Source organism: Rhopalosiphum maidis, chromosome 2 (assembly GCF_003676215.2).
Source record: "Rhopalosiphum maidis isolate BTI-1 chromosome 2, ASM367621v3, whole genome shotgun sequence".
Classification (NCBI taxonomy): Eukaryota; Metazoa; Arthropoda; class Insecta; order Hemiptera; family Aphididae; genus Rhopalosiphum; species Rhopalosiphum maidis.
In genome coordinates, this window is record NC_040878.1 from 39,047,683 (window position 1) to 39,072,399 (window position 24,717).

At 24.9% G+C, this 24,717-nt stretch overlaps 3 protein-coding genes across 7 annotated transcripts; 2 read left to right on the forward strand and 1 right to left on the reverse strand.

The window, feature by feature from the left end:
• The first annotated feature begins 3,494 nt into the window (after positions 1–3,494).
• On the forward strand, positions 3,495–5,716 carry LOC113554167 (dehydrodolichyl diphosphate synthase complex subunit nus1). Of its 2 annotated transcripts, XM_026957889.2 has the most exons (5): positions 3,495–3,641; positions 3,733–4,113; positions 4,982–5,104; positions 5,262–5,499; positions 5,586–5,716. In XM_026957889.2, the coding sequence occupies exons 2-5, from the start codon at positions 3,810–3,812 to the stop codon at positions 5,674–5,676; spliced, it is 756 nt and encodes a 251-aa protein (XP_026813690.1). In that variant the 5' UTR covers positions 3,495–3,641; positions 3,733–3,809; the 3' UTR covers positions 5,677–5,716. The 2 variants fall into 2 exon arrangements, with proteins under 2 accessions (XP_026813690.1, XP_026813689.1); XM_026957888.2 differs by lacking the exon at positions 3,495–3,641 and having other exon boundaries at positions 3,657–4,113.
• A 3,290-nt stretch (positions 5,717–9,006) lies between these two features.
• On the reverse strand, positions 9,007–13,090 carry LOC113551783 (arginine/serine-rich protein PNISR-like). Of its 3 annotated transcripts, none has more exons than XM_026954261.1 (12): positions 12,534–13,090; positions 12,273–12,455; positions 12,035–12,208; positions 11,713–11,930; positions 11,541–11,655; positions 11,263–11,417; positions 11,024–11,188; positions 10,794–10,896; positions 10,610–10,654; positions 10,228–10,334; positions 9,967–10,144; positions 9,007–9,650 (listed from the first exon to the last, which is right to left on the reverse strand). In XM_026954261.1, exons 2-12 carry the CDS (start codon positions 12,331–12,333, stop codon positions 9,136–9,138), a joined length of 1,836 nt encoding a protein of 611 aa, XP_026810062.1. In that variant the 5' UTR covers positions 12,334–12,455; positions 12,534–13,090; the 3' UTR covers positions 9,007–9,135. The 3 variants fall into 3 exon arrangements, with proteins under 3 accessions (XP_026810062.1, XP_026810064.1, XP_026810061.1); XM_026954263.1 differs by having other exon boundaries at positions 12,524–13,090; XM_026954260.1 differs by having other exon boundaries at positions 12,273–13,090.
• Positions 13,091–13,636: 546 nt separating this feature from the next.
• On the forward strand, positions 13,637–24,094 carry LOC113553516 (DNA polymerase zeta catalytic subunit). Of its 2 annotated transcripts, XM_026956884.1 has the most exons (26): positions 13,637–13,793; positions 13,927–14,119; positions 14,179–14,272; positions 14,387–14,529; positions 15,014–15,090; positions 15,176–15,354; positions 15,637–15,736; positions 17,276–17,432; positions 17,542–17,658; positions 17,723–18,368; positions 18,445–18,585; positions 18,662–18,797; positions 18,858–19,009; positions 19,287–19,460; positions 19,516–19,634; positions 19,953–20,094; positions 21,270–21,400; positions 21,486–21,599; positions 21,696–21,867; positions 21,933–22,076; positions 22,139–22,387; positions 22,469–22,582; positions 22,684–22,874; positions 22,966–23,193; positions 23,262–23,493; positions 23,561–24,094. In XM_026956884.1, the coding sequence occupies exons 1-26, from the start codon at positions 13,637–13,639 to the stop codon at positions 23,702–23,704; spliced, it is 4,446 nt and encodes a 1,481-aa protein (XP_026812685.1). In that variant the 3' UTR covers positions 23,705–24,094. The 2 variants fall into 2 exon arrangements, with proteins under 2 accessions (XP_026812685.1, XP_026812686.1); XM_026956885.1 differs by lacking the exons at positions 13,637–13,793; positions 13,927–14,119; positions 14,179–14,272 and having other exon boundaries at positions 14,404–14,538.
• Positions 24,095–24,717: the final 623 nt, after the last annotated feature.

The following is a 24,717-nucleotide window of genomic DNA, read 5'->3' on the forward strand; positions in this document are numbered from 1 at the left end:
TACATGCTATTGTTAAATTTTCAAATGTGAACGACCGTTGATTAAATTGAAGATTTATATTGACTAAAACTCCTTTCTACATCACACAATGTTGTTAGAGTATATTTATGACGTGCTTTGTACGTTGTACCGGATTTAAAGTAATATTAACATCTTTTTCTTCCGTTTTATATTCACCATTACACATTTTTAGAAATTTATTGAATCCCTTATTCTTTTTTAGTATTAAATCCATTTTAGTTTAGACAGGTACTATGTAGTATATTTACGATAATTCGACAAATAAACCAATAATTATTGACGTACAATAATACCATTTAAAATTAACAAGATTCTCAAAAGTTTACATATACCATATATACAATATATGCATTATGTTCAAAATATGCAAAAAAAAAATTGTACTAATTAATCGAGAATAAGCCAAATCGTGGACATATGTGTTTTCGGTAGTTTTATCTTAGTTACCATAATGGTTGGTATTTTGGTAATTAAAACATTTACGTATTATAAAATAATATTCGTATTAATATAGCTAATAGGTATATCTATATTATAGTAATAATAGTGTATTTTAAATTCATGACTATAAGTCTTCTTTTATTTGAAATAAATAGAAAAATACTATAAATGAAACAAATATAGAAATATTTAAAGAAGAAACTAGAGAGTAAAGAATTCGATTATATTTGTATTTTGTATTAGCATTATGTTTGAAAAATTATTCAACTAAATTTTTATTCGAATAATTATTTAAATAATATTTTTCCGAACTCTGAAATATAGTTTAAATTAAGTATCCACAGTAATATTTTGAATTACAACAAAATAACAAAATCATAAATATCGTATTATCATAAATCAATTTTACTATTATAATAAATTAAACCACTAACTTATTTTAACTTCAATAAATCATTTTTAATCAATCAATAGGCGGTATTATTATTACATTAGGTACTAACCTACCTATATAGGCTACAGCATATGCAGTATATATTATTTAAATTTTCACAAATGGCTGAATGTATGATTAAATTTATATAAGAATTTATAATAATTATGATTTATACTCATTATCGACTAACATGAGAAATAATATCAGAAAAACAATACCAATAAGCTATATTATTATGTAAGTAATACAATAAAATAACTATAGTACTATATAGTTAATAAAAAATAAAAATAATTTATATTTGTGCTAAAACCTATAGTTTATGATATATAATTAATAATTTCCTCGTGTATAATTTGGAAATGTTAATGCTTCTTATAGATCCAGAATATTTCAAGAACTAAATTATATAATTTCCCAAACGCTGTTAAGTGTTTGGAAATAGATTTTTTTGAATACTTAAGTCTTGAATCACATAAGCATATTTAATTATTTTTCAACATTTTGTCTTAATCTATACATAAGAATCATAAGATGCACATTTTTTTTTTATTACCTAGCTATTATTTTTGAAACGATTCTTGCGTGGAGTGGAGTGGTACGGGTTACCCTGCAAAATGTTTGTCCACTACTCCCCTTGTCTAAACTTTAAATATGTATAACTCATTAACTACTCCCCCTAAATTCGATTTTTATGTATCAAAATACTCAGAAAATTATTCTGCTTTGGATTATGAAATTAAAACTCTATGTTGTCATTCAAAAAAGTAAATAACTTAAAAAAATATAAGGATAAAAATATTTAAAAATATAATTTTTTAATGAAAACGTTGTTTTTTTTAACAACTTAAAACTATGTAAAAAGATGTTTTCAAAAACATGAATACTTTTTGAAATAATGAGTGTTTTATAATAAAAGAATTACTCTGTATATTGTATTTCCAAATTAATATAATTTTATATATTTTGTTTTATTCGACAGACGATAAAACAAATCACTAGGTATTGGACAGTGTTCCAACTTATAATTTTGATTTTCGTATAAAATATACAAACACATTTATAATATAAAAATTATTATGTGTTATACTTCTTGTTTTTTAAGAATATAATTTATGAAAATGAAACTACAAAATGTTGATGTTTGCAATAATGTTTGAGGAGGCTTGGTGGGCTTTTGAGGGGCTAAGCCCCCTCAAGCCCCGCCCTCCCCCGATTTCTGCCAATAGTCGTTTCTCTAGATTGAATCTTAAGGATGTGGGAATCTAAATGTAATTTAAAGTGACAGTTGGGTAGATAATATATTGTTTTAATGTAAACGTTGCGCGGATTAGCTATTTTGGTTGATTTTAATTTGCCATTTATTGTTGCACCAATTACCTCTAGTACATAAGTTTAAGATGATTTTGTAGTTTAGATGAATTTTCACCAATCAGGGACGTACGCAGAAAAAAGTTTTGGGGGGTGTTTTTTGAAAATTAGTTATTGAAAAGTAGAACTTTTTTAAATAAATATATACAAAAAATTTTTAATGAAAATTAGGTATACTTAAAATACTTTTAAATACAAACATTAATATAACAAAATTAATATTAAAATTGAATAAGTAAATCCAAGTATTTTGGGGGGTGTTTGAACACTCAAAACACCCCCCTGTGTACGTTCCTGTTACCAATAGACATGATAATTGTATGCTAGCTGGTAATCTTCCACAATAATTTGCCGCGTAATGGGCTAGTCAACTTTCAGCAGTAAACAATTTTGAAAAATAGTGAAGATAAAATATCACTTTGTGGGACGCCAGTATTACTTTTTGAAATTTCTGAAGTATGTATAACAACCAGTCGAGTACGATTTGATTAAGAGGAATAAGGAGGAAGGAATTGCTCGAATTAAAAAATTAATCCTTCGTGCCAGACCCAGTCGAAAGCTTGGAAGACATCTAGTCATCTAGAAATGAAAGGCACAGTGTCAAGTGCAGTAAAGATTCTTTTCACATGGCATAGAAATAGCGTCGATGATTCTATGAGCTTTGTATATATCGTTCTATGAGAGGCCAGGAAACCTAAATAGGATATTATTATTGACAAACTGATAAGATTATTTTAAGAATTAGTCTTTCTAGTACTTTGGATAGGTAAAATTGTAAACAAATCGGTATGTGCGAGGATTGACACCTATCAATTTGTATGTCGGGCTTTCAAATAATATTATTTTTCAAACAAAATATTTTCAAAATGAATTTTGACCGAACTGTTTAATCTTAAATTTATGATGATTAATGAAAAATGAATAATTAATCTATTTATGTATTATATGCTACTATAATAATTAATAGGGTCGATAATCCCGAACTCGTAGTTCGTACGTTACGTTACATTAATGCATTAGTATAGATATTATATTATACACAATACACACGTAGGTGTTAGTTGATAAAAAATAGCAAATAGGCATTAAACTTAAAAAATACCAATAAATTATATATAAAAGAAGTCTTAAGTGTTAAACAGTAAACACTATTCAATGAGCAAATAGATAATTAATAAGTAATTATTAAATTCGATGTTTTCCAAAACGATCACAACCATAGACATATCAACTAGTTAAATTGTCTATGATCACAACTCACAAGTAATAATAACTCACCTTGTTGACGTGGTTACACTGTAACCTTGGTTTTATCATTGACAACTCGGAAAATTTTCCATAGATAATGGTTTATCACGATCAACACTGAACGGTCCGAACGGTGAATATCAACAAAACTGCGGTTTTTTCGTTGCAACGAAACCGTGATTTATAATTTCAATTTATATGTTTTTTTATTTTAGTCTGTGCTCAAATGTCGCAATGAAAGTTGGCTAATCGGACGGCCGTTATATCTTTTAATATTATTTGAGAAAAAAAAATGAGCAACTTTTTAGTTTACAGAACGCTGTTAATAAAATTCGCTTTTTCGTCATTACTAATTTTTATGCACTTCCTGTATGCGTTATATTCGTGGTTCATCGACCAGACGATATTCAAACAGCCAGATCCTTGGCAAAATCGTTCCGTCAACGGATACAAGAAGTATCGATTGAAAAAGTTGCCAAACCATCTCGTAGTGTCTGTGTGCCAGGAGGAGGTGTTCTATGAATATTTGGCCAAGTTGCTAGCATGGGCGTTGTTCCTAGAAGTACCCGTCGTTAGCTTTTACCATAATGAAAACGGTATCATATTAAATTATACATTTTAATTTTTTTTATAATCGTGATTATTATGTCAATGATGTTGCTAATGTTGTTAATTATTTAAAAGTATTGGTATCCATTTACTTTTTGTGAATTATATATCTAATAATGTTTTAAATACTTTCTTTTAAAAAGTATTTGAGTACATTTTAAATTCTAATCACTATATTGAACTTTCCTTCAAATATTTTTTTTTGTTAAGAATTGTAAAAATATATTTATAAAAATTTAAATATCACCATAAAATTTTTATGTAATTTACATAATATGCCTACATTTTTGAAATGTAAAAATGTTATACAATTTATTAATACAATGAAATATATTAATTTAAATTTATCTTAAATAATAAAACTTTTCAATTAAATTTGAATATAGATATTAATAAAAATAATAAATAGTTTATAGATGTTAGATAAAAATATAAGTATAAATCAAGTTTCTATGAAGTAGGTACTACAATTGTTATTTTTCTATATTAAATAATTTAAATTTATTTGTAAGCATTTTTTTTTTACTGATATTTAAAATTAGAAAATGTATGATGAAAAAGCATTATTTAAATTGTTTCCTAATTTTTATAGATAAAATTAAAATAAAAATTATTTTAATACAACATTGACCAACATATATGTATATATATATATGGCACTGCTAGCTCTATCAAGAACAACATTTTTCATTAATAATATTCTATTAATGAATAAAAATTTTGTATTCACCCTCCAATCAATTTTAATCTTAGATCTGTCTCTAGCACCATATACACAGATAAGTCTGTGTGACATATGCATGGTTATGATTTATTACGTTATATCATATTGAAATTTTTGATTTGTTTCTTTAGGTATATCTCCAGAAGAATTATTTTTTGCGTTCAGAGATCAGTACAGTAGCTTATTAAAAGAAATTAATTGGGGATTAGAATTCAATGATAACATAAAATTTGAATCAAAAAAATGTATTAATGGTAAATATTTCTTATTTATTGAATAATGTCTTATTGACGTATATTACATGATGTTGCATGTCTCATTACATAAATTGTTATCAACAAACAGAATTTATTATTCAAAACAAAATGGTATAATTATATATATTTTTAATGAGCTTTTTTACACTTTAAGGATATAAATGGGAACCAAGAATTGAAGTCAACATACTGACATCTAAACATTCTAAATTACAATTAGTAAATGCTTTGCGAACTGTGTGCAGCACAGAAGAAGAATTCTCAGACACTTTAGTCGAGTTTGCAATTAATAAAACATTTCCCATGGTTGAACCTGATTTGGTTGTAATTTGTGGCAAGTCATGTACAACATTTGGTTTATTACCTTGGCACACCCGTGTCACTGAATTTTTGTGAGTTTAATATTTAAACATTAAATTTAATTAACTTGCATGTTATTGCATAAGCACAAATTAATTATACTGTTTTTGTGTTCTAGAACATTAAAAACACATTATAAAGTCACATTTTTAAAGTTTTACAAATTATTGGAACAATACAGCAGAAATGAACAAAGATTTGGAAAATAAAAGTTTTTGTTAGATTTTGATAACTAAATTTAAGTGTAAATAATAGTTTATATTGTTCATCAATTGTTTAAACATTGTTATTAAAAGAATATTTGTTTCTTAATAAATTATTTATTCAAATCAAATTAAATTTATGTACAAAAATGTTTTTAGATATCATTCAAATGGTTAGAGTTAAAAAAAAAATACTAAATCACATATTAATTTATGTAAAATATGTAGTCCATAACTGAAATTTGTTGATATAGATTTTGTAATTGAGGTTAGAAAGACTTGAGAATACAAACATGCTGGGTTCTTTATATAGTAAACCTTCCGTTAATGGTCACCTCTTTGTAACGGTTAGATTTTTTGGTCCCATCAAGTATTATGCCATGTATTGTCACCTCTAAATAGCGGTTATTATTTATGGTCCCTTTGGTGACCGTTAATTGGTAGTTTCAATGTATTATATTTTTATTTGGTTGTTGAGTGTGAATGTAGAGCAGTGTTTCTCAACCTGTATGACACCAGGTAAGCCCAAATGTGTCGTGGGAAGTACTAATATTAAATGCACAAAATTTGTTGACACTATATTTACAAAAATTAATAGGTATTATTCTTATTTTTTTTTTTATTGTGTGTCACAAAGTATGAACATTTTTAATAGTGTGTAGCCATAATACATAGGTTAAGAAACACTGATGTAGAGGTTTTGATTGTAATAAGGAAGTAATATTCAGAAAAAGCTGCCAATGTTAGTCAGTGTGTATTAAATAAATAGCTGGTATAGTTTGAAATTAGAAAATATGTTTTTAAAACTTCATTATGTTAGGAAAGTAACAATGTACAATGAATTAGAAGAAAGTTTTAACTAGTAAATGTTTATAAAAACATATTTATTATCACAAGCAAATAACCATGATCTGCTGAGAACATTTTTTTTATGTTTATATAACCAGTTTTGTAAAAAACATCATGAATAGATAAATTATGATACATAAGTTATGAGGAACTTGTGTACATTTTAAATTTTAAAAAAATAATGTCTGTAAATAGCTTGAGTCAAACCACTTATAATGCTATTATGTCTAAAAAATATTAGACATAAATATTAATAATAATATTAAAAATATAATAACATAATAATATATATATATTATAATATAATATAATAATATAATATAATATTATAATATTATAATATTTAATATTTTTATTATTTTATTAAAATTTTAAGTCATAATTTTCTTTCTTGGATTACAAAGTAAACATTAAGTATTGAAAATTTACCATTTTTAATGTTAGATGTTAAATTGCAAATATGAAATAATGTTAAATCAAAATGTGATAAATGACACAAAAAAAACCCATTCTTTACTTAGAGAATAAGTGTAACAATAATTATGGTAATCAGCAAAAAAGAACAATTTAAAACAAATTTAAATATATTAATTGATTTTTAAAATTAAAAGTGATTAATTACACGACCCGCATATACACACATAGAAATTGTATGAAAATAATTATTCCCTCAAAATTGGTGGGGGTCCTGAAAAAATAAAAAATTATATTTCATAATATGTATTATCATAAATTGTATAACATTATATTATAAGTATCTGGGGGTCCAGACCTGTAGATTCAGCACTGTGATACCTCCTTGATAATCGGAACGTCTGGTTACACTAAGACTAAGTTTATATAATCATAATTCATAGATAATTATATTATAATTTATTTCATTGACTATTGTTATTAACTTTTGAGATTATAACACCTTAATACCTTATTGTAAATGCTCATAGGTATTGTTTTGAGAATAAAATAAATTAAAATTTAATACATTAACATTATAGTACAATATATATATAAATCTAATAATTGTTATAAATATTACAGAAAAAAATTCATGGAGGATCTATCTCCTTCATCCCACCCCCACCCGTTTGGCCACAACTGAGCATCATTTAACATTTGCCACTAAGATCATTATTCCATAATTATTTGATTTGAAGATACAGTAGATATCAGAAAAGTTAAAGTTAAAATTGGCTCAAGTTCATACTTCTATTTCTATAGTACTTACCTACATTATTATACTCGGTAATTTTGTAAAGTCATATCATATACAATAAAAGTGTGAATAACTCTGCGTAAGTATTAATAAATTTAAACAGATATAAGAACTACTTATTTGGTATCTTGTAATAAATTAAAAACATGTTAAATGTTGATCCCATGAATAATTTTTTATTCACATTTACATCTATAAAAAATAAAAAAAAAAAATAAATTTTTTTGCATATAAATAGCTCAGAATTAAAAAAATTATACCACAGAGAAATGATAACAAACATTTATTGAAAATATCAAATATCTACAGTTATTTCTTTTTGAATTTTACCTAATAAATAAAGAAGTAAATTTATCAAAAACCAGTATAGAGTAAAAATTCCAGTTTTCCTTAATATTTTGTTTTCCCAATTATATTAAAAAATACAGGGAATCTTTGATTCCCATCTGTATTAAGTACCAACTAAATTAAATTTTCTGTTCAAAACCACCTATGTTAAAAATTGAAGTATTTTTTCGACTACTAATCGTGTTCCGATCAAAATCTAAAAAGTGTGTTGTAATCAATTAAACTTCTTTAAAAATAAACAGTAGGTATTGCTCCTATTATAAAATATTAAGAGTAACTACACTACTAGATTACACTTATAGACGTATGGTTGGATTAATAAGTTTGAAAACTATCTTTAACAGACTATACGAGAAGGAATTTTGTAGATAATTATATTTTCAATGGGTATTTACAATTGCAGAAATAAATAATCATCAATTCTGATAAAAATAATAACAATGCTTTAAAAACTGATAAATTTATTTATTTTGGTTATTGTATATAATTAATATAATTACCTAACGTACAGGTCTTTATGAGAATGAGAATTTATCAAGTATGTACAATTTAAAACATAATAATAATAATAATAATATATAATCAAGTTATAATCTAATCATTAGTATGCATAATAAAATTAATGTAACTACATTAACAGTTTATACAGAAAGAAAAACAAATGCAAATATTCTCAAAAAGAAAAATATAAAAACATTAGAATGATAAAGGTATGATTTTGTATATACATAATGAAATTTTTTGACTCATTTTTAATAAATAAATTAATAAATTATAAATTTATTATGTTTTTAAGCATTGCATACATTAAAAATAAATGTACAACATTAATTTTTATTAACTGAGATTAGAATATAAAATTCCAATAATAATGTAATATTGACTACTACACTAAATTAAAAATATATTATTTATGTTTTTGACCTTTTAATTTATTAAGAACAAACCTAGAAGTATTTTAAAATTTATGTGTAATGTAAAATTGTATTGAGTAAATTTCAATAAAATAATGATAACAAATTTTAACTTTTTAAAATAACATTTTGACCAAAACATTATCGTCTATACCGGTGTTTATTACTTTTTGATTCGTTTGAACTAGAAGAACTATTTCTTTTGCTTTTATGTTTTCTGGAATATGAATGACGTGAAAGTGGTGATCGACTTCGTCTTGATCTAAAACTATGTGGAGATCTTTTATCATAATGTTTTGAACGTGATTTACTACTATGACTTGAATGCGATCTACTATGTTTTGATATCGAGTGAGATCTACTTCTGTTTCTAGAACGCGATCTTCGTTTACTTTTTATACTAACTGTTGGAGTTTTTTTGTTTGAGGATTTCGATTTAATTTTGTCATTTTTTTTAAAGCTATATTTATTGTCAGTATCATCACTCTTTATAGTATCACTACTCCTGCTTGATGAACTAGAACTTGATGACCTTTTAGTTTTAGATTTCTTTTTCTTTTTTCCATTTTTAATAATCAAATCATTAGTTAATTCTTTTTTTATTTTATCATGTCTTTCATTCATCTTTTTGCTAGATTGATCATCTTCATTACATACTGAAATACAAGATTACAGTAAATCATTATTTTAATAATTTCAATATTATAAATATAGATTAATTTAAAAAAATTATATTTTTATATTATATATTAATATTTTGATTGCATGATATTAATATAATGATTCTTATATTTAAAATAGTTAATACTTCTGTTTAAATTAACAACAATAATAAAAATAATCCCAATTACCAAATATTAATTAATTATTTTTTAATCTTATTTATTTAACTCATTTTTAACTCAGCAATATTGAATTCTAAACTACAAACTTGTTCATTATACACATTAAATAAATGAAACATAATTTTACCTTTTGTCTGAATGTTTTCCACTACCTGACTACCATTATCATTAATTTCTTCATTTAACTTGATACTATTATCAAATTTAGATCTCACAAGTTTTTCCTTGGCTTCTAATTGATCCAATTCGGTTAATATTCTGGCTTCAATATTACTGAACTCATGCTGGCGTTTTAATATTCTTTCCTAAATATGTTATCAATTGAAAAAAAGGTTTGATTTTCAAAAATGAAATTAATCAATTGAAACAAAGTAAATATATTATTTACTTGAATATCTTCATCAGAATCTTGTTTTAAATGTTTATGACCAGATATGTGTTGTTCTTTATCATTTTCGTCTGATGACTCAGATTCTGAACCATAAACTCCAAGCCCTTTAGTAAACATTTTTATTTATAGCAAGTTATATGCAAATAAATAAATTTGTAGATGATGTATAACATAAAAATATTGAAAAATTGAATTTAAAAATTAAAAATATATTAATATATAGTACAAATAAATAATATATATATTTATAGCTTTTGTTTAAGAATGATTATTTATAATTTCAAAATAAGTATATTTTAACTTAGATTCAAGTAATGGTATTAATACATCAATGTAGAATTGGATTGTATACAAATATATAATAATATCAACAACTTACCCAGTTTACCAGCTAATGATATTTGGTTTTGATTTCCTTGAATATCTGTTACAAGGCATATTATGATTTTGATAATAACATTTAAAAATATATATTTTATTTATATATTTATTTACTCATGTACTTACTATGTCCAGCTATTTTATGAACAGACTATAGAGTTATAATTATTAATACATATTACCTGTCTGTAGAGCAGTTTTTAGCACTTCTTTAACTACACTTAACATCATATCATTAGTAACATCCATTAACAATTTTGTAAGAATTTTTCGTAGACTTAACATCTGAAATAATTTAATTCTAATACAATTATTACTGTTAGTATTTAAATATACAAACATAAGAAACAATAGTAACTTAAAACTATTATTGTTCATTGTAAATACAGGTAAATGTTAAAAACTGTATTACCGTATCTTCCCAGATTTGAGCTTTAGTCTTACGTGGAATAATAGGAGAAGGGTCATTCTTCACAAACTCAGTTTTTCTGGGTTCAGTAGTATTAATGTAATCAGAAGATACATGTTCAATATCATCATTAGCCAATTGAGTTTCCTGATCAAAGTTATTAGACAACTAAAAAAAAAATTATCAAAACATTTTTATAATACTAATCACTTGTAATAGAATCAAAAATTTTTTTTATATACATTAGGCAATTCTTCAGTAATATTTTCATCGATAGAATTAGAATAATCAGGTGCATCAAAAGATTGTTCTAGTTCAATTTTACGCCGTTTTTCTCTTTCCATTTTTTCAAGTCCTTCTCGAATCCAAGCAGGCAATTGCTTTCGTTTTGCCGCATCTTATTATAAATATTATAATTAAAAAATATTATTTTAATGTAACAAAAAATAATTTTGTTTTGTTGCTAGTTTAAAAATAAAATATTGTAATATAGAAATATAGAATTATACTTATTACTTACCGATAAATGATGGATCTTGAGTTCTACTATCCACATTTGAAATCATACTAATTTTATTCCATTGATCTGATTCAGTAGGCGGTAGAACTCTACTGTTAGGTGCTGCCCAATAGTTCTAAAATAGTATAAATAAGGAAAAATAATTCATATCATTGAAATATTAAAAACTTACATTATGTAGAAATGGTTTGTTTGGTGTCATCATTGGGAAATATGGAGGTGGTTCGGATAACATAGAAGGTAAAAAAGATGGTCTAAGTGAATTAACTGACTCTATAATAGGTGCTTTAATTGATGGAGCTGTTGAAGAAGATGCCCAATTCCAGTTCCATTGTTGTTGTTGTTGCCAAGTCCATGTATTCCATGCTTTTGGCTTTTCAATATTATTTCCTGGAAAATAAATGTTTAAAAAAAATATTAGTAGGTAAAAAAATTGTCATAAAAATTAATGGTTAACTATTAACTTGTAACAGAACTAATAATATTATGATTACCAAGCATTTTATTTGTTACTGATGTTATGTTTGATGGATTCTGAGGTTCTATATGCTGACCAAGTTTAACCAAATTATGTTCAAAAGGTGGTATCTTTACTTGTTGTCCAGGGGCCATGGCAGATGAAGTTTCTTTCATTTTAATCCATTGTTGAGCCAAATTTGCCCAATCCACTAGATTATATAAATTTATCTTAAATCTAATGCTTATGATACTGATTACAGTTTAATACGGTACCTTGTTCATTAGTCATGCTTTTATAAAACGCTGTATCCATCCATTGGTTTCCATTAGCCATGTTTGTTGATGATGAATCTGACCATGTCACTTCCACATCTAAAGTTAGTGCTCAAAACAATTTTGTAGATATAATTTCAAATTTAAGGGATTTATAGTTTGTCAAGCATCAAATCTGTATGCCTATGGAAATTTTAACGTAAAGTGGCATAGGTAATTTAAACATGATTAACAATTAATATGATTTTTACTATCTCTTACGACAACAATGAAGTCCAGTCAAAAACAATTTCAATTTCAGCGACCTACTCAAGTCAAAAGTCAAGTAAAAAAAGTCATCGCGAGCAATATAAATTTCATAAACGATAATGCCGTACGTGTTGTAAGATACAGTGGCGTTTACTAACGCTATGTTTCAAATGTCGTCTTAGAATAGGTTGGTTAAACTTTATTCATTAAGTTTCAATCAACTCGATGATACTAACAGCCATCTGTGCTATAGTGTTAACTAATAACTACTAATTATAACTGACAACTGCTAAGTAGTTGTAACCATTGATTTTATACAGTATAAAGTTAAAAGTCAATGGTTGTAACTTTGTGAGTAATTTGTTGTAATTAGTAAGTTTAATAGATAACGTAAAGTCAAATTCATACACCATAGATATACAACAAAGAAATAATTATTATTTATATGTCTATGGTCCTACTACTTGTACTAGTCTATAGAATACTAGAATAGATTTAATTGAATTAAATTAATTGTACGGAACTAAGGTCTGTGGAAGTACGATGACTATTGACTATGATATAATATAAATAATATTATAATAGTTTATAATATAAGTATATCGGTCAATAATACAATTATTATCAATATTAATATAAATTTATGATATCACAGAATTGATAACATAGAATTTCAGCACAGATACTAGTATTAGTTATCACAGACTAGATGTAATACCATATTGTCTATTCTGTTATATTCTGTGCTATTACTCTTCAAACTTTTTGAGACCACCGTGATCTGGTCGATCTGGAGTCATAGAGTTAGGCGTACTCTCTTCCTTTTGCTCCATACATGCTCACAGATATTATCTATATCTGTGTTCTGGATAACGGTATTCTTAAAAGTAAAATATTCACCCTCTAATCACTATTAGTCTCAGATCGTGTATCGTACCATAGGACTACTTCAAACAGGTCCTTAGCTATCGCGAACTAATTTTCGGAGTTACGCCGTTGCTTTTTTATAAATTATCAAATTAAATTAATTTTTGCCTTTGAGAAAAACAGAAGGGATTTTTTTCCATAAGAATATAACATAATAACAAAGTAAATATAAAAATACCTATCCAATTATGGAGAATGCTAACATTGTTCAAAATGTGAGCTTGGTCACAATAGACCATTACATGAGTAATCCTGTTGACGGTTTTGATTCTCTATACTCAGAGTTTTGGGGAACACAGATACTTCAGGTTCCTGTTCTAAGGGTGTTTGGATGTACACCAAACGGTAATTATAAGGAAATGTTTGTTTAAAAAATGAAAGATTCATTTTTATAGTTTATTTTGGTTTATATCATTATGTTTTAGACTACAGGAAAAATAATAAGTTATTAGCTTATTACTTATTTTTAAATGTTTAGGTGAAAAATGCTGTCTACACGTGCATGGTGTATTTCCTTATATATTTATTCCATTAGAGGAATCGTATGAAACCAAAAATCAAGAGATCTTATACAACTTTGGAAATAGTCTCGATAAAGCATTATGCCTGGCTATTGGATCCACAAATTCAAAATCTAAACATATTCATAATATTATTATAGTATGTGGAAAGTAAGTTTATTAATTCCTTTATTAGCCCACCTATATATTTTAAAAATTAATATTTTCAGATCGTTTTATGGCTACCATAGTGAAAACACTAAATTTTTAAAAATTCTTTTTTACAACCCATATTCTGCTAAAATTGCTGTTGATTTATTACAAGTAAATAACATATATTTGTATAATTTTAGTATCACATTATATATTAATTCTATACTTATCAGTTAAATGTAATACTTTGTTCAGGATTTTTAATATTAATATTTTTATTTTTAGAATGGAGCTATTTGTAACACAATATTCCAGCCGCACGAAGCACATATACCATATCATTTACAGTTTATGATAGATTATAATCTTCATGGAATGAATTATATAAAATTATCTGCTGTCAAGTATAGGAATACTGTTGAACAAGGGTAAATTAGGTGAAAAAATACTTATTAGTCAATTTTTTTTACAATTTATTGGTGTTATTTTTCAGTAGGTACCTCCTATTAACTTAGTGTTAATTTTTTTATGATCAATGGTATTATTTTTGAATTCTAAAGATAATAATTTATATTTATATATTGTGTAAAGCATTGAAATAAGTAAAACTTCGTATGTGTGTTCGAAATATTTTAAATTCAAATAACTTACTTATTGGCTATTTGTAATTTTAAAATAATCTAAGAGGAAGAAGTACTTATTTCTTTTATAAATGTATATTATTTAAAAAAAAATTGTTAATTGTTAATTAAATTTTACTAGGTATTGATTTTTCAGATTGATTATTAATGTATTATCTTTTGTTGTTTTTTTTGTTCCAATTCAAATACTAATTAATTAGTTATTTTTATTAAATAGAAGTTACACAAAATTTTTTTGTTCTTTAATTTATTTAAATATTTATATTCTTAGGCTTATAAAAACTAGTCGGTGTACTAACGAAATGGATGTACAAGCTATCCACATCTTAAATCCTATACTAATTAATGGTATCTACATTTTTTTTATTCTGAAACTTAATAAATCTATATATATTTTTTCTTTTATTGATCAATTTATTATTATTATTTATAGGAGAATTGGAAAATTCTGGTTTGGTCAATATTCGGGAACAAATAAATAAGTTATCTACAGACTTGAATGTAACAAGGAAAGGACTTGAAGTATTTAGTGGAGAAAGGAAATTAATTGTTCCATCAAATATAGAAATTGAATTTGGTATAGAATTAAAAAAGAAAATGAGAAAAATAAAAGTAATTTTTCAATGTTTTAAATCATATACTATTTATTTTAATTATTTTAAACATTTTTTTTATTGTTTGCATCATTTCTAATCTATCCAAGTTTAATAAAAATTTCATTTCATTTTAAAATAATGTACAATGGATTTTAGAACAGCATAAGTTGATATACTTAAAATATAATATTGACCTTAATATTATATATTTCTATTAACATGTTAGTCAAATTTTTCATAGTATTTGCTGTATACATTTTTATATTTATGTGTGATTGAAAATATTTGTGTTTTGCAGAAAAAAAATATTGCTAAAAAGATATTGCCAGAGCTAGAAATATCAGTAAATGAAGATTTAGTAATTAATTTATCACAAGTTTTCCAGTCTCAAACTTCTTGTAAGTTATAAATGATTTTTTTTTTTAAAGTTTAAAGATATTTATATTATCTATACAATGGAGCCGAACTCCATGTTAAAGTCGGGCCATGGCTCAATCTCTTTTTTGAAAAATGTGGCCAATGGGCCATATTATATTAACATTATTACTTTATTATGAGTAAATGTATATTTCTCCTCTCTTTAAATTGAATATTTATATTATTTATATTTACACCAATGGGAATTGAATCTACGAAGTTTTGAAATTTTCTGATCACATTTTAAAAACATTTGCTCCACTGTTTCTATGTAACTACTTGTATAAATAAGCTCACTCATTTTTTCTACCAATCACTAAACTCTTAACTAGATAAAATTTTATAACTTATTGTGGTTTTAAACATTCATTAAATAAATGCTTAAGAATAGTGGTTAAGAAAGTAAATACAATTTTTTTCTTGGGTGGAGGTTTTTTGTTTTACATTTAAGAGTTCATGTTGGGTTTTCTAATAAAAATAAAATACATTTTTTCATCATTAATAAGGTGCTAATACATTTTTAACGTTTATCATTTGTTTTTATTTTTTATTATCATATGATTTAAAAATATATAAAATGTTAATACACTGATTTATTTATTTAATACCATTAAAATATGCAAAAAATTAATATATATATATTTGAATTAGTTAAATAAGTACACAAATATTCACAGATATTGAGATTAAATTAATTTAAAAATTAAAATTAAACTTTGTGTTGAATAATAATAAGTGAAATTATTATTTAGTATCATTTTAAAATTGCATTGTACATGCACTCCATTCTGTATTTAATTATTTTAATGAAAACTAGAACAAAAGTCCGTTAAAAAAAAAATCCAAGATATTATACATGGTTGAAATATATTTCAACCATGATATTATGTATTTCTTGGAGAATGGTTTATGAAGATATTATGTTAGTTAATACTTATTATTAAATCGTATACTAAAATATTAAATACATAATACAGTAACTCTATATAAAAGATGGTTACAAGACAATTCCATCATAAACTAATAGGAGAAGTTTTAGTAATTTTTTAGTCAAACTCGCATAAATACCTTTTTAATTAAAATATTGTAAATAATTTGATATTTTTTTGCTCGTATTATTTATATATATATATACCATCATACTTTATTCCAAAAACAACAGTTTTCGGCTGCCAACTTGTGCAAATGGGCGTGACTTTACAATACAGCAGACATACAGGTAGGTGGGAGGTAGGTTAAGACAAACAAGTGTTGTTTGACCGTCGCCCAACATAAACTGGTCGTTGCTGAAGACTGTTCTTATTTGGAATAGAGTATATTTATATTTTTAATTTTTTTGGAGGAAGAGGAGTTGTGGTTAAATTCCTCAACACTTCACCTTATCTATAAATATATATATGCCACTTCTTAAGATTAATATAATAGGTACATTTTTTAGGTATATTAGCTATCAAATATTTGTATGTTTTTATGTTTACCTCATTTTTCTATCAATTATAAATTATAATTGTATAATTTAGGGGATAGTCAAAGCATTGATTTAATGAATTTATTAATGAAGGAAACAATTACTTTTAAAAATGAAGATAGTATTCTCTGTCACAATATTTCAAATGAAGATGAAAATGATTCTGAAAATGAAGAATTATCTGTATCTATGATGCAATTAAATGAAAAGTATTTTACATTTCAGTTACTACTTACTTAACAATACTATTATTTTAATATTGATTTATTGTTTGCAACTTATTTATTTTCATTATTAATTGCTATTTTTATGTTATAGTTTATCTCAAAATTTGGAAAATAGTAATACTTCAAATCAAACCCAGATAAAGAATTCATTAATTATGTCCAATATTGATGAGGATAATTCCAGTTTACTTTTATCCGATAATAATCAGTTAATACAAGTTTATAATATTATTGTTTAACCAAATTTATATAGATTATTGTAAATTTTTCAGAACAATTATTATAAATTATAATGATGAAGAAACAAACAGTAATCAAACAAATGATATGTTTCATAGTTCAAATAGTTCTGTAGTAATTTATGACAATAATACATTAAATTATGTATCTTATATTGATGATAATGATAATACTAGTATTTCAAGTACATTGTGGACATTAAATTCAAAACCTCCTACATATGATGATTCTCTAAGTTTTATTGATACATTTAAAAACAATTGTTACAATAAACAATTTCAACTTCAACATAATAATGTCATTGAAAATATTAGAAAAAATCTATTGTCATTGAGTTTTCCTGTTAGTAATGATATACATTTTTTTGCTTCTGAAAGCAATATAGTTTTAGAACCATTAAAGCAACCACCATCATATTTATTAGCGTTAAAATGGTTAGAAACACGTTATCCAAAATACAAACGTATAAAAAAAAATTTAGAAAATAATAAACGTAAGGGTCTTATAACTCCTGATTCACTTTCAAAATCAATATTGTTGAAAAACATCAATCGTATAACACCAAATTCTAGTCAAAACAAATTCTATACCTCTTCACCTTATACACCATCTAAGAGAGTGAATAAATGCTTGAAATCAAAAAGAAAACTTAGCACTCTTTTTCTGGAGTCATTAAATGTGAGAAAATAAACAAAACTATAATCCAAATAAAGGTTTTTAAAAAACATTAATAATATATATATATATATATTAGGCAGATGAAAGTAATGATTCAAGAACTGAATTTTTTAATTCACTTAGAACTACCAACAGTTCAGATAGCAATATTTTAGATGGAATACATGTTGGTCAAAGTTCCCACAACTTTTGTATTGATTCAGAAAATACAAGCAATGTATTTAATTAAAATTTTTTTTTTTATGCATTATATTATAAATTATAACTAAAAGTATGACTATTTTTTTTTTTAGAATGACAACCTTACTATTATAACAATGGAATTACATACACAAACTAGAATTAATATGAATCCAGATCCAGAATATGATTGTATACAAGGCATTTTTTATACTATTTTTATTACATCAGAAAATTCTTTAAGAACAGGTAAATTTATTTGAAAGAAATCTTACATTTCAATATATTAAGTAAATTTAAATTTATCAGGTTCTATTTTGGTGAATCAAATAAATAACAAATTTAATGGTTTTTCAAATTTTAAACCACAAATAACTGTTTGTAATGATGAAATTGAGTTAGTGAATACATTTTTTCAGTTGGTAAATAATTGGGATCCTGAAATTATTTGTGGCTATGAAGTAAGCAATACTCACTGTATAAATCTATTACATGTTATAAATTATCTCTATTAATTTAATATATGTTACATTTAAATGGTTTAACACAGCGTTTCCCAAACTGTGGTCCGTGGACTCCTAGGGATCGGCACATATACCAGAGAGGTTCGCAAATGTAAATTGAGTTTCAATCAATTTGGTATTATTATTTATTATTGTTTTTAATTTGGGAAACGCTGGTTTAACACATTATGTTTGTTGATTATTAATAACATTATTTTTATTTTACTAATATTAGATAGAAATGCATTCATGGGGTTATTTGAGAGATAGATGTCGTCATTTAGGACGCAATATGAATAAAGAATTGTCCAGACTAATTACAGAAAATGAACATACTTCTGAATATAATGAAGAAATGAAAATCAAAGGACGAATTGTTCTTGACGTTTGGAGATTATTGCGACATGAAGTTAAATAATTTTATTTAAGTTGTTGAAACATATTTTAAGTACTTTTTGTTTTAGTTGTCAGTTCAAAGTTATACATTTGAAAATATGGTATACCTTATACTACATCAAAGAGTACCCAGTTATTCTTATCAAACACTTTCATTTTGGTGGGATCATAATACACTTTTATACAGGTAATAGATATATATTTTTTGAAAGTGGAACTAACTCGAACAATATTATAAATATAATAACAAAATTAAAATTAATTATTTATATATATAAATTTAAATAAAACTTAATATTTCAGAAATTCTTATTACTATAAACAATTCATAATTAAAAATATTTTAATATTACTAGCTTGGTTGAAGTATTTGAGTAGAATGTTGAAAATCTTGATTTCTGTTTCTTAAATCTCAATAATTATTATGTGTTTTTGTATTTACCACTAAAATAAACTTATAGGTAGTTATTATGTAATTCATTTTTTTATGTTTAATTATATTTAGATGGTTGACTATGGATTATTATCTGTTTAAAGTTGAAAGCACTATAAATATTTTGCAACAACTAGATATAATAGGTCGAACAAGTGAACTTGCAAAATTATTTGGTATACAATTTTATGAAGTACTGTCAAGAGGTTCACAAGTAAGTAATTGTTCTTAAAATAAATTATGGTTTTTATGATTTTATTGATACTTTATTGACAGTGGCGTATTTATAACTATTTTTTTTGGGGGGATGGGGGGGGGTTGAAAAGTTTATTACATTATAATATTATATTTATGTATATAAATGTAGTCAAATTTTATAATCAAGCTTTCTGTTTTTATTTGCTAAATTATCAATCACTTCATCGACCTCAATTATTAACTGTCTATGAATTGATAATAAAGCAAGGCTGTTAAGTCTTTTAATTTTGTTTCAATACTAATTTTTTGATTTTTCTAAATTTTCTATGATCAAATATGCTAATCCTGCTCCAGATAAATTATAAGTGGTAATAAACTGTGAAAAATCTTCCCGTAAAATGTTTTTTTTCTAAATCTACGTATCTAGCACATAACGAAACTTGTTCGACACCCGATACATCGCCGGTTTCATCAGCAATAATAATGAAACATTTTCCTATATTTACTCGAGATACAATTTTTTTTAACAATTCATTGTTAAAAAAATAAATAATAGCGTTTTGACTTATGGGACTAATATATTTATTTTGATACCCTGGGTTTTCAAAAACATTCTCAAATGTGTATTACCAAGTGCTCTGTATTGTAATATCTATCGGAAATTTCCTTCATTAACATTCTCAGTTCTATTATCAATTGACTATAATCTCTGTGTCCTCTAAGTGCTAGATCTTGTTTTCCGCATAAAGCTATGGCTTCAATAATAGATTTAATATTCGCACAATTTTCTATGTCTTGTCTTGCTCTGGCCGTGTCCACCTGATTTATTATTACTTGGATTATTTTTTGTTTTTATAAAATTATCATCACAAATTAAAAATGTTGATCAATAAGTTTAAAATAAACGATTGTTTTAAAAAAAAAAAATTCTTACCTGGGAGTTGTGTAAACCCCTAGGATTCTCCCCCACCCTGTAAATATGCCACTGTTTATAGATAAATATTGGTATACAATTTAATGACATTGTTTTTTAATAACCGTCTTTAATATGATAAATTGATTTCCTACAAATTAGTTCTTATTGGGGATATTTTTTATTTATGCTCTATAATTGAATGTATTATTATTAAAACTTCACAAATTATTAGTTTTAATATTATAATTAATTATTATTTATTATGCTCTTTTCAGTTTAGAGTAGAATCAATGATGTTACGTTTAGCTAAAAACAAGAACTATGTTACTGTTTCACCAAGTATTAAACAAAGAGCTGAAATGAATGCAGCTCAAAGTATACCATTAATTATGGAACCAGAATCAAAGTATAAACAATTACTTTCCATACATTTATTTTTAATTTTTAACCTAATGTTTTATTTGTGTATGTATGTTTTTGGAATTGTCAAGATTTTATACAGATCCGGTCATAGTTTTAGATTTTCAAAGTTTATACCCTTCTATTATTATAGCTTATAACTACTGTTTTTCAACATGTTTAGGCAATATTGATCTTCTTGGAAAGTTAGTAAAATATTTAATTTTTATTAAAATATAATTCTAATTTCTTTACTTACAAATGATTTTTAAATTATATTAACTGATATTTCCTGTTAATAGAACAGAAGTATTTAAATTTGGTTGTACTAAGTTAAATGTACCTTTTCAAACCTTACTCAAATTAATTGGTGACATAACCATTTCTCCTTCTGGAGTGGCATTTGTTAAAAAAAGTATTTGTAAAGGAATTCTACCATCAATGTTACAAGAAATATTAGACACCAGAATAATGGTAAACAATGATAATAAAATATGCTTATTATATTTGTTTATTTTCTCTCTAATTAATTAATTTAGGTAAAAAATTTGATGAAAGAACAAAAAAATAATAAGCATCTATATAAGATATTGAACGCTCAACAACTTGGTTTAAAATTAATTGCTAATGTTACATATGGATATACTTCTGCTAATTTTTCTGGAAGAATGCCATGTATTGAGGTACCAATTCAAAGAAATAATGTTTTTATGTTTTATTATTAAAAGGGTATATGAACGTTTAGGTTGGTGATAGCGTTGTAAGCAAAGGACGTGAAACTTTAGAGAGAGCAATAACATTAATTCAGTCTACAAAAAAATGGAATGCTAAAGTTATCTATGGTGACACTGATTCTATATTTGTGTTATTACAAGGTCGGTCTAAAGAAGATGCATTTAAAATTGGTAATGAAATGGCTGATATTGTTACTAAAGATAATCCTTTACCCATAAAATTGAAATTTGAGAAAGTATACCTTCCCTGCATTTTGCAAGTGAGTTTTCATATATTTTTGTGTACCAATGATAAATAGACAAATAGTTCTTTGTTACTCATTTGATGTTATAAAATTTAGACAAAAAAAAGATATTGTGGATATATGTATGAAAATATTGAACAAAAAAAACCTAAATATGAAGCTAAAGGCATTGAAACTGTACGCCGTGATGGTTGTCCAGCAGTTTCAAAGGTATATATTTTTTATAAAATGAAATAATTAGAATATTATTAGATCTTATAAACCTCAACTATTTAATTACATTATGTTTATACAATTCTAATTTTTTTTAGATTTTAGAAAAAAGTTTATGTATTTTATTCGAAACAAAAGATATTGCAGCAGTAAGATGTTATATTGAAAAACAGTTCAAAAAGATATTTAAAGGCAATGTAAATGTACAAGATTTTCTCTTTGCTAAAGAATATAGAGGGCGCAATGAATATAGGCCAGGTGCATGTGTACCTGCTTTGGAGTTAGCCAAGTAAATTTTTATATATTTTTTTAATAATTAATTAATATGATCACTGTAAAATATTTATAAATGTTAAATATAAACTATTGATTTTATTAAGACAATGGACTGCAGTAGACCGACGTGCTGAACCACGAGTAAAAGAGCGAGTTCCATACCTCATTGTAGCTGGACCAAAAGGTTTACCACTAATAAAACTTGTGCGGTCACCAAGGCATTTTATTTCAGACAAATCTGCTCGGATAAATGCAGAATATTATATCACAAGAGCAATAATACCACCACTTCAAAGATGTTTTTCTTTACTCAATGTTGATATAAACAAATGGTATTCATAATAATAATCATCAAATCGTTGATTGATGAAAAATTATTTTGTTAATAAACTTATTTCAGGTATTCAGAATTACCTCGTAAATATAATTTTCACTTTCCGGATATTACTACTACAACAATTAATCGGAGACAAACACTGTCTCAATATTTTTTTTCGCAAAATTGTATTTTATGTAGTAAATTATCACAGCATGGTTTCTGCGAACAATGTCAACAAAATCCTCAGTATTTAATTGTACAACTCAACTATTTATTATCAAAATGGACTAAAAAACAAGATGATTTAAAAACGGTAAAAATTAAATAATTAAATATGAGATGACATATTTTTTTTAAACAATACCTATATGTTTAAATAGATCTGTCGATCATGCTGTGGAAGAAACTTTGAATTAAAGTGTAACTCTTTAAACTGTCAGATATATTATAGTTCTCAGCAAGCAGCAAAAGATATGCAGCAGTATTCTTACATAAATAACATTAGACAAAATTTGAATTTATAAAATTTATTTTTAATTTTAACTTACCTATTTTCATATATTACCAATATTATTATTTCAAAAATGTACATAGTGCATTTATATTTTAGTATTTTACATATGTGTATGGTTTTCAGTGATGTATCCAATCCTATTTTTTTTTTTTTGGCCTAATGTATTAGTGCCTGCAAATTATATTAGTTAAAATCAATAGTTATAGGTAGTTACAGTTTATTGAAAGACTGCAATTAACTAAAGTCTTCTTCGCTAAATTAGTCAATGGTGGATAAGTATGATAATAATTGCCATTATTAGATATAAAAATAATCACATTTTTACAACTGTTAAATAATTGCTGTTACATAATTAAAAGTTAAAATGTTCACCAATTGTTGATTTTAATATTGTATAGAATGTAAATTATTTGGTAGGTTTATAACACAATTTACATGATATTTTGTAATTTGTACTTTTATGTTGTTAAAACATCGTAATTTTTATCATTTTTTACAAGTATCTTTGTAATTTTTTTGTATACTTTACCCTTTTTTTTTTAAGAGGCATTTTCTCATAGTACATACAATAAATAAATAAATTTATATTGCACATATCTATTTAAAATAAAAACTATCTCATATTGTATTATAATCAATGTTTTGGTGTTTGGTTTTCAACTAAGGTTAAAAATACTATATCAATATATTGTCAAGTTTTAGACTAAAGACCACTTAATTGTCTCAACTACTGTCCACTCCAATTTCAAACAAATAATAATGTGCGATTAATTATTTGCAAGTTAAAAGTAAAGAATATTGTCTACAGACTACAATGTTTGTTTACTCACCTAACATAATGTTCAAAACATCATGTATAAGTAGGCATAACTAAACATACGTCAAAAATTGTGAGTCTACCTTTTTTTATTGACAAGGTACCTATTAGATATTCTCATGACAAAATATATTATATTTTGTCATGGTATTACTATCAAAACTTTGTTGTAAACAGTTATTAAATAATTTCTATAAATTGTAACT

Excerpts from the sequence above, each read along its gene's own strand:
- LOC113551783 (XM_026954261.1), bottom strand. The coding sequence starts at position 12,333 with ATGGCTAATGGAAACCAATGGATGGATACAGCGTTTTATAAAAGCATG. Across the intron at positions 11,656-11,712 it reads ACAAACCATTTCTACATAAT|AACTATTGGGCAGCACCTAA; the intron begins GTAAGTTTTTAA and ends ATACTATTTTAG. Across the intron at positions 9,651-9,966 it reads GGAAAACATTCAGACAAAAG|TATGTAATGAAGATGATCAA; the intron begins GTAAAATTATGT and ends CTTGTATTTCAG.
- LOC113554167 (XM_026957889.2), top strand. The coding sequence starts at position 3,810 with ATGAGCAACTTTTTAGTTTACAGAACGCTGTTAATAAAATTCGCTTTT. Across the intron at positions 4,114-4,981 it reads CTTTTACCATAATGAAAACG|GTATATCTCCAGAAGAATTA; the intron begins GTATCATATTAA and ends TTGTTTCTTTAG. Across the intron at positions 5,105-5,261 it reads ATCAAAAAAATGTATTAATG|GATATAAATGGGAACCAAGA; the intron begins GTAAATATTTCT and ends TTACACTTTAAG.
- LOC113553516 (XM_026956884.1), top strand. The coding sequence starts at position 13,637 with ATGGAGAATGCTAACATTGTTCAAAATGTGAGCTTGGTCACAATAGAC. Across the intron at positions 15,355-15,636 it reads AGAAAATGAGAAAAATAAAA|AAAAAAAATATTGCTAAAAA; the intron begins GTAATTTTTCAA and ends TGTGTTTTGCAG. Across the intron at positions 21,868-21,932 it reads TATTAGACACCAGAATAATG|GTAAAAAATTTGATGAAAGA; the intron begins GTAAACAATGAT and ends TAATTAATTTAG.